Consider the following 15,270-nt stretch of genomic DNA (forward strand, 5'->3'; position numbering starts at 1 on the left):
GTCAGGGACATCTGTCTGTGACTTAAATATGATATGCTTTAGGCCTATGATAGTCTTGTGACTGTCGAGTTGAACCCCTAGTGAGCCCTACGCCAGAGGGAAGAGACGATCCACTAGGAAGATATGCACAACATGTAATCAACAAAAAACCAGTACCCAGAATATAAGAAAAACCCTGGAATCAATCAGAAAAGGCTCACAACCAACAGTTCAAAGCACAGACACACAGTTCAAAAATGCCCAGCTATGCCTTCAGCCAGGCACAATCTCCATTGCTCTCCCACCTATTTGTAGGAAGCCCTCAAAATGGCATTCAGGCGTGACACCTGCCTGGCGTTCCTGACCCCGCACCCTCTAGCTATGTGTGTCCCTGCCCATTTACGTGTTTCCACCCCATCCAGGTTGTGCTTCAAGCCACAGTGGCTCTGGATGCTCTGGAGATGCTCAGCACAGAGTGTGACTCGATGGACCCAAGAGCCAAACCCCCAGAGCCTGATAGCCTTCAGAACAGCAGGGAGCGGCTGTGGCCGTGACAAAGCAGATTCCATGACTCTGCCCTGCTCCTGCTGATACAGGAGGTTGAAAGAAATTATTTAGGCAGATAGTAAGGGCAACAGAGTCCTTGGTGAAATTTCCCTTTTAATAAAAAGCAGCCCCCAAATAATTTCTTTTCTAACAAAGAGCAGCCTGAAAAATCGAGCTGCAGACATAGATAAGCAAACTGGAAGCTTGCAGGGGTAAATGCTGGCAGCTGTGCCAACAGAAAAGGGCTACCTGGGAGCCAGATATGTTCAACGTGGGGGCCCCATCTTCCCTTCTTTGTCGCCACGTGTACAGTAAAGAACCAGGCAACATGGCGACGGCCACCTGTCTACATAATAAGAGGTTAAGGTAGGGCAACAGCTTTTATACACGCTATGTAAATGGCACACCTGGTCCAACCAATCTTTTGCGTCCTTTGTAAATCAGATACCACCTCCCCAAGCATCTACAAAACCTCTGCATTACACTATGGAAGTGGCAACCCATTTCTCTGGCACCTCTCTGCAAGCACAGAGCTCTTCCCTTTTTTTTTTTTCGCCACTGCACCCAGCAAGAGCTCTTCTCTTTCTTTCACCTATTAAACTTCAGCTCTTAACCTTTTTTTTTTTTGAGACCGAGTCTCCATCTATCGCCTGGGCTGGAGTGCAGTGGCGCAATCTTGGCTCAACAAATCTCGGGTATTCACCCCAGACAATGACACCACTTCACTGCCTGCCCAGTCCCTGAGCAAGCAACAACCTGTTTGGAGTACCTGGCAACGTGCAGGTGCTTTGGACCCAGATGAGCACGGCAGACAGCCTCTGCCTCCAGAGGCCTGATACAGGGAAGGCCAGGGCTGTCTGTGAGCACATGATCCAAGACTGTAGGACACGGCATAAAAGAACAGAGTGAGAAGGGGGAGGGGAGACTTTCACCCCAGGTTGGAGTGGCAGCCAGCTGGGCATGTCTGAGGGCCACTTAAGCAGAGACCTCCAGGAGAAAGAGCCCGCCACATGAAAGTAGGTGCCACCCGAGGCAGGGGGAACGCCAATCCCCTGAGGAAGGCAAGAGGCTGGTGGCCTTTGGGAACTGACAGAAGGCCACTGGGACGGACAGAGGCAGCAAAGGCAAGGCTGGCCTGAGACATGAGATGAGCCACGTGGACAGGGACTTGCAGGCTGTGGTCTACAGACTGGAGGACTGCTCCTAAGGGAAGCTGCTGGACAGTTTCAAGTACGGGAACACAATCCCAAGGGCCAGAACCGGGGTTGGGTGGTGGTGGGACATAGCAATGGTGAAGGAGCTGATGAGCTTTTGAGCTTGGGGCACACACCCGGTCAAAGGTGGGAGGGTACTGGGCTGCAAACTCCAGCTGGCGGATGACCACTTCGTTCACCGGGACCCTGTTCTGCTTCATGTCCTTCAAGATGTTGATGAGATAGGTGTAGTTCAGCTTCCTGACGGCCGCGTTGATGAGGGCGCTGTAGATGTGAGTGTTGGGGGTCACCTGGGACTTCTAGAACACAGTGATATCGTAGAATCAGCAAGATGATGGCAGCCATTGGGACCCAGCAGCTCCCACCCTCCGTCAATCAAGCTGGCTCCCGGGACCAGCGGCCAGGGCCAGCAAGGCAAACTTGCCAGCAACAATGTGCTCAATGTCCCTCTCCAGCAGGAAAGCCAAGCCCAGCCCCTCTGCTCAGCCCTAAAGAAGCTGCGGAAAAGGACGCCCGTGTTGCTCTCAGACACCAACTGACACAGGCAGAAAATGATGTGGGAGACACCACCTCCTCACTCCCTGGGGTGGGCTTCCTGGTAACGCATGGTCACCAGGTGGTGGTCAGCCTAGAAAAGCGCGAGCCTTGGCTGGGTGAGCCCGGTAGGGTCCAGGAAAACAGCCAGAGGATGATGGACCTGGGGGACCCCGACAACCAAGGACGCAGCCTCTGCTGTGGTTGGATGAAATCCACGCAGCACTTCCAATGGGGGCTAGGTGGGAGGCACAGACCTCGGGGGCTTTGAAAACTGCCCACAGCCCCCCAGGAATTCTGAGAATCCCTGCCATACCTCTAGAGTGTTGGAGCCGAGGCCTGTCCCCAGCCCTCAGTGTCAACCCACGGCCACCTTCTTCCAGATGGGAACATCCGTGTGTCTCTATGCCCAGCCCTGAAGCACTTGCCAGGGTCTGCTTCCCCCAAAATGGGACCAAAGACCAGAAGGTCATTGACCCCACTCTCTTTGCCCCTATGCACAGTTCATCCTCTCCAGGTGGGGGGTCTGCAGACCCCCCCAAACTTTCCTCCTGAGCTGCAGAGTGCTCCTGAGCACCATGGGTGTCCTGCCCAGGCCCAAGTCCACTCACCTTCATGTCTGTGAGAAGCTGTAAACCGTCCTTTGGCCTGTGGCACCCGATGGCCAGGTTGCAGAATGTCTGTAGGTTGGGGACGAGGCCCCTCTTTGCCAGGACCGGCAACAGCGCCTTGGCCCCCTCCAGGTCTCCGAGCTTGCTCTTCTTTCTCACCAGCGTGTTAAAGAATGTCAGGTCGGCCTCCACCTGGTGCTCGTCCAGGAGAGCCAGCAGCAAGGACTCTGCAGGACTCCCGGACTCCACCACCTCGGCCAGTAGCGTGAGGGTCTTGATGTCAGGCTGCTGCCTGTGCTCTGCCATCTTGCTCAGGAAGCCCTCCAGGCCCCCTATCAAGGCCAGCCGGTCAGCTGGGGTGGTCACTGTTCCAAAGGAGACCACGGTAGGGGGAACGGCCCCGGGGGTCAGGAGGTTGACTTCCAGCTTCACGGGAGGTGGCTTCAGGGCCACTGGGGTGAGGGCCGCTGTGTGGCTGGGCTCTGCCTTGGTATCCACCTCTGGTTGGGCCTTGCTGGGCACTCTGGCTTCCGGAGGCTCTGGAGGCCCAAGTGCCTGAGAAGGTTCCAGAAACAGCTGCCTTTCCAGGGCCTCCACGTGCAGCATGGCTGACATGAGGTTGCCTGCCTTGGCCTGGGCTGTCCTCCTTGGCCGCTGCCTGCTCACTGGGGGCTGAAGCACGGTCGCCTCCTCCCTGGGCTTCAGAAGCAGCTCTGAGGCCACCTGGGGGTCCCCTAGGCCACAGTCCCGAGCTGCCACCACCAGCAGGTTGTAGCTGTCTCGGCTCGGCTGTAGCCCCAGACTCAGCATCAGCTGCCACACCTGCCAGGGAAGAGACAAACATCAGCTGGGTGCTACCGTTCAGCAGCTGGGCGCAGGGCTCACGCCTGGAATCCCAGTCCCTTGGGAGTTTTAGACAGGAGGATCCCTTGAGACCAGGAGTTCCAGACAAGACCGGGCAACATAGCAAGACCCTGCCTCAAAAATATAGGCCAGGCGTGGTAGCTCATGCCTGTAATCCCAGCACTTTGGGAAGCTAAGGTGGGCAGATTCCTTGAGATCAGGAGTTCGAGAACAGCCCGGCCAACATGGTGAAACCCCATCTCTACTAAAAATACAAAAATTACTGGGTGTGGTATTGCATACCCACAGCCCCAGCTACTCAGGAGGCTGAAGTGGGAGAATCACTTGAACCCAGAGATGGAGGTTGCAGTGAGCCGAGATCATGCCACAGCACTCCAGCCTGGGTGATAGAGCGAGAGTGTCTCAAAACAATTTTAAAACATTTTAAAAATTGGCCGGGCGTGGTGGCTCATGCCTGTAGTCCTAGCATTTTGGGAGGGCAAGGCAGGCGGATCACGAGGTCAGGAGATCGAGACCACCCTGGCTAACACGGTGAAACTCTGTCTCTACTAAAAATACAAAAACAAAATTAGCTGGGCATGGTGGCGGGTGCCTATAGTCCCAGCTACTCAGGAGGCTGAGATGGGAGAATGGCGTGAACCCAGGAGGTGGAGCTTGCAGTGAGCTGAGATCGTGCCACTGTACTCCAGCCTGGGCGACAGAGCGAGACTCTGTCTCAAAATAAAAATTAAAAACATTAAAAAATAAAAATAATAAGAAAAAAAAAAGCTTTCCAGACGGGAGCTGTGGTTCATACCTGTAATCCCAGCACTTTGGGAGGCCCAGGGGGGCAGATCACATGAGGCCAGGAGTTCAAGACCAGCCTGGTCAACATGGTGAAACCCTGTCTCTACTAAAAATACAAAATTAGCTGGGCATGGTGGCGTGCGCCTGTAATCCCAGCTACTCAGGAGGCTGAGGCAGGAGTATCGCATGAAACTGGGAGGCGGAGGTTGCAGTGAGCTGAGATTGTTCCATTGCACTCCAGCCTGGGCAAGCGTGAGACTCCATCTCAAAATAAATAAATGAAAGAATGAATGACTCCTGGGTTGCACATGCAGAAGTGCTAGCGGGGCTGTGGGAGGGTTGAACAAGTCCCCAGGTGAGTGTGAGGCAGGCTTTCAAGGAAGGTGAGTTTAGAGGGGCTGAGCTGACTGCAAAGCAGGGTGGGAGGGGTGGGGGCCACCCTCATTCCACCTCCAAGGGCCTCCTCTCCCCACCATCTGTAGAACGGAGGCTACAGTGGCTGCTGGGTTTTCAGAAAAGAGCACAGATATAAAAATACTCAGCACAGGGCCATCATGGGTGCTCATAGGATGCCATTTTGCACCTCTGGTGCCGGGGAAGCAGGGCAGGAAAGTGGGGTGGGAGGGACATACCTGGAGGGCGTACCGGAAGCCCGTCTTCTTGTCTTGGATGCAGCCCATGAGCAGGAAACTGAAGGTCTCCTCTGTGACCACGTGCCCTTTGTGGATGATTTCCTGGGGGAGGGAACAAAGACGTCCCATTGAGAACCTGCAGCAGGCTGGGCGTGGTAACTCATGTCTGTAATCCTAGCACATTGGGAGGCCAAGGCAGGAGGATCACTTGAGGCCAGGAGTTTTGTGACCAGCCTGGGCAACATAGCAAGACCCTGTCTCTAGGAAGCCTTCCCTCGAGTGCACAAAGCAGGACGCGGCACACAGTGGCACACACAACCTCCAGTAGGGTCTCATCAGATCCATCTGTGAACCCCAGGGCCCAAGACCGGCTGTCTCACCCTCCCTGAGCCTTCCTGCATGAGGAGAGACAGACACCACAGCCCTAGCCCTGCCCCTGCCACGTGGGACCAGCCCCAGGACCGGGAGCAGGACGGCAGAGGAAGCCCCACCTTGAACACATCGAGGCACATTCTAAGGTCTGCACACTTGGCAGCCATCTTCAGCAGCGCGTGGTACGTTTTCAAGTTGAGCTCGAAGTTTTTGGCCTGCAGCTGCTGCCGGAGCTTCAGGGCGCTCTGCAGAGCTGAGTCCTTCCAGGGGGACTCGGCACAGACGTTGAACAGGGCCGTGTAGGTGGCGTCCGAGGGCTCCAGGTCCCGCTTTTTCATCTGTGGAGATGGAAGAAGCTCAGCAGTGGCTGGGGATCAGCTGGACACACAGGTGAGCAGCTGCCCCAGAGGGGGCTGAGGCTGGAGAGGACCCTGTCACTGCATCCACCAGGCCAGGCTCTAAGGCAGAGCCATGGACACATCAGAGCCCAGCTCTACAAACTCAGATACATTGAAGGGACTCTGAAAACTGAGCACTACATACCCAGATGTACCAAACAGGAGCTATCCTGCCCTGGGCACTTGTCAGCCCACTCCAGGCCTGGGGTCCTGGCAGCAAGGTCTTCCTGATGTCCCCACCTTCAGGCCACCCGGTCAAGGGGAAAAGGGCCTGTCATGCTTACTACCCGAGGGCTCCTGGGCAAGTTAGCACTTCCTCGTGAAAATGGGGATGAAACTGGGGGTGTCTGTGGCAAGTGGGAGGGTGCGCTGCAGTGCTCTAGGGGTGGCCCCAAGCCAGTGGCACGATGCACACTCTCAGCACATTCTCAGGGCCACCTGATCTGGTAAGTCACAAGCCCCGGAGGTGAGCGACATTCAGCTTATTGAGCCTCCAAGAGACTAAGGCAGGTGCTCAGGGCTGACAATCCATGGTGAAGCCTAGCACTCGCTATTGGCCAGAGAAGGGCCATCTGGCCAAAGGCAGGCAATAGGCGGCTCAGCAGCAGAAAGAACCCTGCTAGAGTCAGGCCATCTGGGGCTCAAATCCCAGCCCCGGTGCATTCAAGTGGGGTGGCCTTGGACATGTCCCTTCATCGCTCTGTGCCTCAGTTTCCTTATCTGAAAAGCAAAGATGGCAGTCCCCACTTTGAGGATGATGTAGGCTCTGAGTGTATTGCTGCACTTCACAGAGGTGCACTGACAACTCACTACCCGCCCAGCAGCAGCCCTGGGGTTAGCAGAGCGGGCACAGCCTGTCCTTAATGAGCTTGCACTCAAGGAGACACACTGCAGGTGAGTCACCAAAAACAGTAACAAGGCCGGGTGCCGTGGCTCACGCCTATAACCCCAGCACTTTGGAAGGCTGAGGCGGGCAGATCACCTGAGGTCAGGAGTTCGAGACCAGCCTGGCCAACATGGCGAAACTCCGTCTTCTACAAAAAACACAAAAAAATTAGCCGGGCATGGTAGTGGGTGCCTTTAATCCCAGCTACTCAGGAGGCTGAGGCAGGAGAATTGCTTGAACCTGGGAGGTGGAGGTTGCAGTGAGCTGAGGTCGCACCATTGCACTCCAGCCAGGGTGACAGAGCCAAAACTCCCGTCTCAAAAAAATAAATAAAATAAATAAAAACAATAAAAATATTCATTTTTTCTTTTTTTTTTGAGATGGAGTCTTACTCTGTCACCAGGCTGGAGTGCAGTGGCATCATCTCAGCTCACTACAACCTCCCTCCACTTCCTGGGTTCAAGTGATTCTCCTGCCTCAGCCTCCCGAGTAGCTGGGACTACAGGCGTGTGCCACCACACCCGGCTAATTTTTGTATTTTTAGTAGAGACGGGGTTTCACCATGTTGACCAGGATGGTCTCAATCTCTTGACCTTGTGATCCGCCCGCTTTGGCCTCCCAAAATGGTGGGATTACAGGCGTGGGCCACCACAATATAATAGCCAAAAATAATAGCCAATAATAATGGCCAAAAATAATAGTTTTTAAAAATGGATGTAATGGGCCGGGTGCGGTGGCTCACACCTGTAATTCTAGCACTTTGGGAGGCCAAGGCAGGTGGATCACTTGAGGTCAGGAGTTCGAGACCAGCCTGGTCAATATGGTGAAATGCTGTCTCTACTAAAAATACAAAAAAAAATGAGCCAGGCATGGTGGCATGTGCGCCTGTAGTCCCAGCTACTCGGAAGGCTGAGGCATGAGAATCACTCGAGCCCAGGAGGCAGAGGTTCCAGAGAGCCGAGGTCGCACCACTGCTCTCCAGCCTAGGCGACAGAGCTAGACTCTGTCTCCAAAAAAAAAAAAAAAAAAAAGGAGTGTGGGGAAAAGAGAGAGAGAGAGATCAGACTGTTACTGTGTCTATGTAGAAAGAAGTATACGTAAGAAATTCCATTTTGTTCTGTACTAAGAGAAATTCTTCTGCCTTGAGATGCTGTTAATCTGTAACCCTAGCCCCAACCCTGTGCTTGCAGAGAGGCATGTGCTGTGTTGACTCAAAGTTTAATGGATTTAGCGCTGTGCAGGATGTACTTTGTTAAAAAAGTGCTTGAAGGCAGTATGCTTGATAAAAGTCATCTGCCATTCTCTAATCTCGAGTACCCAGGGACACAATACACTGCGGAAGGCCGCAGGGACCTCTGCCCAGGAAAGCCAGGTATTGTCCAAGGTTTCTCCACATTTGATGGCCTGAGATACGGCCTCGTGGGAAAGGAAAGACCTGACCGTCCCCCAGCCTGACACCCATAAAGGGTCTGTGCTGAGGAGGATTAGTGAAAGAGGAAGGCCTCTTTGCAGTTGAGATAAGGGGAAGGCATCTGCCTCCTGCTCCTCCCTGGGAATGGAATGTCTTTGGTGTAAAACCAGATTGTGTGTTCTATTTACTGAGATAGGAGAAAACCGCCTTAGGGCTGGAGGTGAGACCTGCTGGAGGCAATACTGCTCTTTAATGCACGAGATGTTTGTGTATGTGCACATCAAAGCACAGCACCTTTCCTTAAAGTTATTTATGACACAGAGACCTTTGCTCACATGTTTTCCTGCTGACCCTCTCCCCAGGACCCTATTGTCCTGCCACATCCCCCTCTCTGAGATGGTAGAGATAGTGATCAATAAATACTGAGGGAACTCAGAGACCAGTGCCAGTTGCTGAGCGTATGCTGAGCACCGGTCCCCTGTTCTTTCTCTATACTTTGTCTCTGTGTCTTATTGTGTCTTATTTCTTTTCTCAGTCTCTCATCCCACCTGACGAGAAACACCCACAGGTGTGGAGGGGCTGGCCCCCTTCAGAGGAGCAGATGCGGTGGCTGGGCTGTGGCCTGTAATCTCAGCACTTTGGGAGGCTGAGGCAGGTGGCCAGGGGTTAGAGACCAGCCTAGACAACGCAGCACAATCCCACCTCTACAAAAAATTTAAAAATTAGCCAGATGTGGTGCTGCACACCTGTGCTCACAGCTACCAGCGAGGCTGAGGCAGGAGGAACTCTTGAGCCAAGGAGTTGGAAGCTGCAGTGAGCTATGACTGCACTCCAGCCTAGGCGACAGAGTGGGGCTCCCTCTGCTTTTTTTTTTTTTTTGAAGGGAAAAGAACGGGAACATGGGGACCGCCGCAGTCCAGGCAGGTGGTAAAGGGCTTTCCATGTCATCTTGTTTATCACCCACAATCACCACCATTTTAAGGAGATGACTCTGAGGCCAGGGAGGTGAAGTCACCTGCCCAGTGTAAAGCACTAGCAAGTGGCACACTTGGGATCCGCCCCCAGCTTTTCAGAGCCTCGCCCCGGCTGCCCCGCGCCCACACGCACCTGGTTGTAGAGCTTGAAGGCCTTCTTCAGGTAGCCGACCCGCCCGCAGCCCCCGATCAGCACCGTGTAGTTGCTCTCCATGGGCTGCAATCGCTCCTCCTTCAGCATCTGCCTCTCAAACAGGTCCAGGGCTTCGACCAGCTGCAGGGAAGAGGCAACAGGGCAGGGGCTCAGAACAGCCCCAGAGACCCTCAGCAGAGAGAGGGTTGAGGCTGAGGGACCCTCCTGAGATGGTGCAGGACGGCGGCCCTGGGTGACTGCAAACCCCCTGGGCCCCCAGCTGTCTCTGCCCCATCCCTCCCCTCACACCATTTCCCTGGTGAAGCCTCAGTTCATTCCTTTATTCCTTCATTATTTTCATCTGTTCATTCAAACAATAATTACTGAGTGCTTCAATGAGCCAGACAAGGTCCATCCACTGCATATACGGCTGGGAACAAGAGGGAGCTCCTTCTTGGAGCTCATGTTTCACTGTGCAGAGTCAGACATGAGGCCGGGTGCAGTGGCTCACCCCTGTAATCCCAGCACTTTGGAAGGCTGAGGTGGGCAGATCACAAGGTCAGGAATTCGAGGCCAGCCTGGCCAACATGGTGAAACCCCGTCTCTACTAAAAATACAAAAATTAGCCAGGCATGGTGGCGCGCACCTGTAATCCCAGCTACTTGGAAGGCTAAGGCAGGAGAATTGCTTGAACCCGGGAGGCAGAGGCTACGGTGAGCCGAGATTGCACCACTGCACTCCAGCCTGGGTGACAGAGTGAGACTCCGTCTCAAAAAAAAAAACAGACAGACATGAAATGGGATAATTAAGAAAGACATACAGTATATCAAGTGATGATAGGTGCTACGAACAAAACTAAAGCAGGGGCCAGGTGTAATGGCTAATACTTGTAGTCCCAGCATTTCAGGAGACCGAGGCGGGCGGATCACCTGAGGTCTGGAGTTTGAGACCAGCCTGGCCAACATGGAGAAACCCTATCTCTTCTTTTTTTTTTTGAGGCAGAGTTTTTTGCTCTCGTTGCCCAGGCTGGAGTGCAATGGCACGATCTTGGCTCACTGCAACCTCTGCCTCCCAGGTTCAAGAGATTCTTCTGCCTCAGCCTCCTGAGTAGCTGGGATTACAGGCGCACACCACTGTGCCTGGCTAATTTTGTAGTTTTAGTAGAGACAGGGTTTCTCCATGTTGGTCAGGCTGGTCTCGAACTCCTGACCTCAGGTGATCCACCCGCCTCAGCCTCCCAAAGCACTGGGATTACAGGTGTGAGCCACCGCGCCCGGCTGAGAAACCCTATCTCTACTAAAAACATCAAAATCGGCCAGGTGTGGGGGCACAGGCCTGTAATCCCAGCTACTCGGGAGAATTGCTTGAATTCCCACTGCACTCCAGCCTGGGCGACAGAGTGAGATCCTGTCTTAAAAACACCTAAAGCAGGGAGTGCCAGAAGGGTGTGGAGGATTCACTTCTCTTTTTCTTTTCTTTTTTTTTTTTTTGAGACAGACTCTTGCTCTGTGACTCAGGCTGGAGTCCAGCGGTAAGATCAGCTCAGTGCAACCTCCATCTCTACAAAATAAAAAATACAATAAAATAAAACTGTGGTGGCGGATGGCAAAGGGTCGCGACACTTACAGCCATAAGGCTGGCAGTTCAGCAGGGTAGGCCCAAAACTTAGAGGCTGGGAAAGTCAGGCAACCCCTTGCAAAACACTGAGCCACCAGGGGAAAGAAGCCAGGAGCCACAGAACCCAAAGTGCCCCTCACCTTCCCTTCCTTGATCAGGCGTTTGCACTGCAAGAAGTACCAGTACGGGGTGTTTCTCCGGCCTCGCCATAATTTGGGCTCCGGTTCCCTTTGCTCATCTCTCTGTTCCCCGAACCGCAGGTTATGGAACTGGGCTGTGGATTTGTGGAATAGTCTCCGGGAGGTGTATTTGTCAGAGAGGGTCCCAAAACTCTCCTCCTCCTCCTCCTCGTCTTCTTCCTGTGTGGCCGTGGAGTTGGAGTGGCTCGGGTCAGAGCCCAGGCTGCCTGTGTTCTCTTGGCGCTCCTGGCCAAGGGGCAGCTGAGAGGAGGAGCTGCTGAAGGGCGCCCACACTGGCCACATCAGCCCCTCCCTGCCTCCTGCCCACCTGGCTCTACAGGGGTCCAGGTGTTGCAGGATGAACAGTCCCATGTGGCGGGCCCTGGAGAACAGTCGAGCGAGCCTCACGAAGTCCATTTCTGGCTTTCCTGTCCCTCCAGGGCCTGGAATATATCAGGAAAAATAAGACAGTCAACTCAGTTCCTAGTCACAAAAGGCAGAAAGAAAGAAGTGGTTAAAAGTATGGGCCCAGGCCAGGTGCGGTGGCTCATGCCTGTAATCCCAGAACTTTGGGAGGTCGAGGCTGGCATATCACTTGATGTCAGGAGTTTGAGACCAGCCTGGACAACATGGTGAAACCCTGTCTCTATGAAAAATACAAAAATTAGCCAGGCGTGGTGGTGTGCGCCTGTAATCCCAGCTACTCAGGAGGCTGAGGCAAGAGAATCACTTGAACCTGGGAGATGGAGCTTGCAGTGAGCTGAGATTGTGCCACCATACTCCAGCCTGGGTGAGAGTGAGACTCTGTCTCGGAAAAAAAAAAAAAAAAAAGAAAGAAAGAAAAACAGGCCAGGGGCGGTGGCTCACGCCTGCACTCCCAGCACTTTGGGAGGCCGAGGCGGGCAGATCAGTTCAAGACACCCCAACTCTACTAAAAATACAAAAAACATGAGCTAGGTGTGGTGCTACACGTCTAATCCCAGCTACTCAGGAGACTGAGGTAGGAGAACCGCTAGAACCCAGGAGACAGAGCTTGCAGTGAGCTGAGATCACGCCACTGCACTCCAGCCTGAGTGACACAGTGAGACTCTCAGAAAAAAAAAAATAATAATAATAAATAAAATAAGAAGTATGGGCCCGTTGAGATTGGAAAAGTCTCACAAGTGATGGCAGATAGAACAGATTAAAAACTAGGCCCAGTAGGCCAGGAGCGGTGGCTCAGGCCTGTAATCCCAGCACTTTGGGAGGCCAAGGTGGGTGGATCACCTCAGGTCAGGAGTTCGAGACCAGCCTGACGTGGTGAACCCCATCTCTACCAAAAATACAAAAATTAGCTGGGCGTGACAGCGTGCCCCTGTAATCCCAGCTACTTGGGAGGCTGAGGCAGGAGAATCACTTGAAAGTGGGAGGCGGAGGTTGCAGTGAGCCAAGATCGCGCCATTGCACTCCAGCCTGAGCGACAGAGCAAGACTCCATCTCAAAACAACAACAACAAACAAAAAACTAGGCCCAGCAAGGGGAGAGACTTGCTGGGGTCCTGCAGCAGTGCAGTGGGTGAGATTGGCCAGCTTGGGCTGGGCTGGCTTTGAACTCAGGTCCATGTAACGCATCGATGACTGTCCTGACCAGCACTTTTGTAAAACTAGTGCAGGGGGCCTTTATCATTCTGCATCTGGCAAGCCCTGCCACTCCTTCTTACAAGCATGGTGTTTATGTAAGTTTCTTTTTTGTGGAATGGGGTCTTCATGTTGCCCAGGCGGGAGTGCGATGGCACAGTGGAGTGCAAATGCACAATCACTGCAACCTCCAACTCCTGGGCTCAAGTGATCCTCCTACCTCAACCTCCCAATTAACTAGCACTACTGGTGCACACCACCATACCTGGCTAATTTTTTGTATTTTTTTGTAGAGATGGAGTCTCCCTATGTTGCCAGGCTGGTCTAGAACTCCTGGCCTCAAGCAATCCTCCAGCCTTGGCCTCCCAAAGTGCTGGGATTGCAGGCGTAAGCCTCCATGCCCTGCCTTACATGCATTAATTACAATACACAGAATTACAAAACAAAAAGCAATGATATTGAAATGGCATCAAAATGCTTTAAAAACAAATTTCTGCTATACTAGTATAGATGCTTATTTTCAATGCATTAAATAACAAGACCTTATCATAATTTCTTTTCTTTTTCTTTTTCTTTTTTTTTTTTTGAGACGGAGTCTTGCTCTGTCCCTCAGGCTAGAGTGCAGTGGCGCGATCTCGGCTCACTGCAAGCTCCGCCTCCCAGGCTCACGCCATTCTCCTGCCTCAGCCTCCCGAGTGGCTGGGACTACAGGCGCCCGCCAACACGCCCGGCTAATTTTTTTGTATTTTTAGTAGAGACGGGGTTTCACCGTGTTAGCCAGGATGGTCTGGATCTCCTGACCTCGTGATCCGCCCGCCTCGGCCTCCCAAAGTGCTGGGATTACAGGCTTGAGCCACCGCGCCCGGCCTTCATAATTTCTTTTCTTTTCTTTTTTTTTTTTTTTTTGAGACAGAGTCTGTCACTCTGTCGTCAGGCTGGAGTGCAGTGGCGTGATCTCGGCTCACTGCAATCTCCGCCTCCCGGATTCAAGCGATTCTCCTGCCTCAGCCTCCCGAGTAGCTGGGACTACAGGCGCATGCCACCACGCCAAGCTAATTTTTGTATTTTTAGTAGAGACGGGGTTTCACCACGTTGGCCAGGATGGCCTCTATCTTTTGACCTTGTGATCCGCCCACCTCGGCCTCCCGAAGTGCTGGGATTACAGGCATGAGCCACTGTACCCGGCCAACTCTATCATAATTTCAAAGCAGTAATAAATGTAAGTGACAGCTTAAGATACCACCTTGTAGTTGCTGCACAAACTGGTTTTTTTTGAGTCTCACTCTGTCACAAGGCTGGAAGGGGGTGGTGCAATCTTGGCTCAATGCAACCTCTGCCTCCCAGGTTCAAGCGATGCTCGTGCCTCAGCCTCCCAAATAGCTGGGATTACAGGAACGCGCCACTTCTCCAGGCTAATTTTTATATTTTTAGTAGGGACGGGGTTTTGCCATTCTGTCCAGGCTGGTCTCGAACTCCTGACCTCACGTGATCCTCTTGCCTCGGCCTCCCAAAGTGCTGGGGTTACAGGTGTGAGCCACCATGCCTGGCCCTGCATAAACTGTTATCTGGAACTATCATTTACACTCACCCCCACAGTTTCAGGCACCCCTAAGGCTGCTCCAGCAATCAGGAAAGGAAATGCTAAATTTCACACAGAGAAAATAGGGGGATCATTTTGTTCCTACACAAGCTCATTACCCCACCCTGGTTAAAAAACCCTGAATTAGGCTGTATAGTGGCTCATGCCTGCAATTCCAGCACTTTGGGAGGCACAGGCAGGAGGATCGCTTGGGGCTTGGGGCCAGGAGTTCGAGACGAGCCTGGGCAACATAGCAAGACCCGCCCCCCCCCCCCCCCCCCCCACCGCCGTCTCTACAGAAATTAAAAATAAAATTTTAAAAATTAGCCAAGCGTGGTGGTGCAGCGTCTGTAGTTCCAGCTACCCGGGAGGCTGAGGTGGGAGGATCGCTTGAGTCTGAGTAGTTGACTGCAGTGAGCTACGATCGTACCACTGTACCCCAGCCTGGGCCACAGAGCGAGAAAAAACCCTGAATTAGAGACACGCTGCGGCCGTCCTTCCTCGGAGAGACCCGCCCCTCCTCAGACGCCCACCCGGGCCCTCAGGCCAACGCCGACCCCTCTCCACACGGATTTTTGCAGCCTCCGTTTCCCTCCTCGGACGCCCCCGGCTCCAATCCCGGCTCGGGCACTTCCTTCCCTTCTGGCGTGTCTCTGCCCGGGTCCCGGGGGTCCTGCGAGGATCACACAGGAACTCACTTGAAGTGTCCGGCGCAGTGCACTCCGACAGGGCGCCCTGCCCGGTCCCCGCGGCGCACCAGCCTCTTCCTCGGGTCACCCGCTCCCCAGGCGCGCAGGCGCAGTCCGCGTCACCGACTCACGCGGCTGGTTTCAGGTTCCCGGCGAGGCCGGCGTTCGGCTGGCGGCTAGCTGGGACTAGCGGAGCGGCGGGACTCCGCGCTCGATTGGCAGTGCCTGGACAGGCGCAAGGGACGGCGCG

The 15,270-nt window shown here is 53.7% G+C and overlaps 1 protein-coding gene across 2 annotated transcripts in view; it reads right to left on the minus strand.

Moving 5' to 3' along the window:
• Positions 1 to 15,137, minus strand: part of PTCD1 (pentatricopeptide repeat domain 1) — a 17,462-nt gene extending 2,325 nt beyond the window's left edge. The window contains exons 1-8 of one of the 2 annotated variants that reach the window (XM_032755940.2): positions 15,030 to 15,118; positions 11,098 to 11,579; positions 9,341 to 9,481; positions 5,658 to 5,876; positions 5,167 to 5,268; positions 2,885 to 3,706; positions 1,856 to 2,038; positions 1,295 to 1,403 (exon numbers count right to left, since the gene is read on the minus strand). In XM_032755940.2, coding sequence (XP_032611831.1) covers positions 1,295 to 1,403; positions 1,856 to 2,038; positions 2,885 to 3,706; positions 5,167 to 5,268; positions 5,658 to 5,876; positions 9,341 to 9,481; positions 11,098 to 11,553 — 2,032 coding nt within the window. In that variant the 5' untranslated portion in view covers positions 11,554 to 11,579; positions 15,030 to 15,118. Of the gene's footprint in view, positions 1 to 1,294; positions 1,404 to 1,855; positions 2,039 to 2,884; positions 3,707 to 5,166; positions 5,269 to 5,657; positions 5,877 to 9,340; positions 9,482 to 11,097; positions 11,580 to 15,029 lie in introns of both variants that reach the window. The other variant, XM_032755939.2, reaches the window with a different exon arrangement.
• Positions 15,138 to 15,270: the final 133 nt, after the last annotated feature.

Source organism: Hylobates moloch, unplaced genomic scaffold, assembly GCF_009828535.3.
Source record: "Hylobates moloch isolate HMO894 unplaced genomic scaffold, HMol_V3 SCAFFOLD_1, whole genome shotgun sequence".
Taxonomy (NCBI): Eukaryota; Metazoa; Chordata; class Mammalia; order Primates; family Hylobatidae; genus Hylobates; species Hylobates moloch.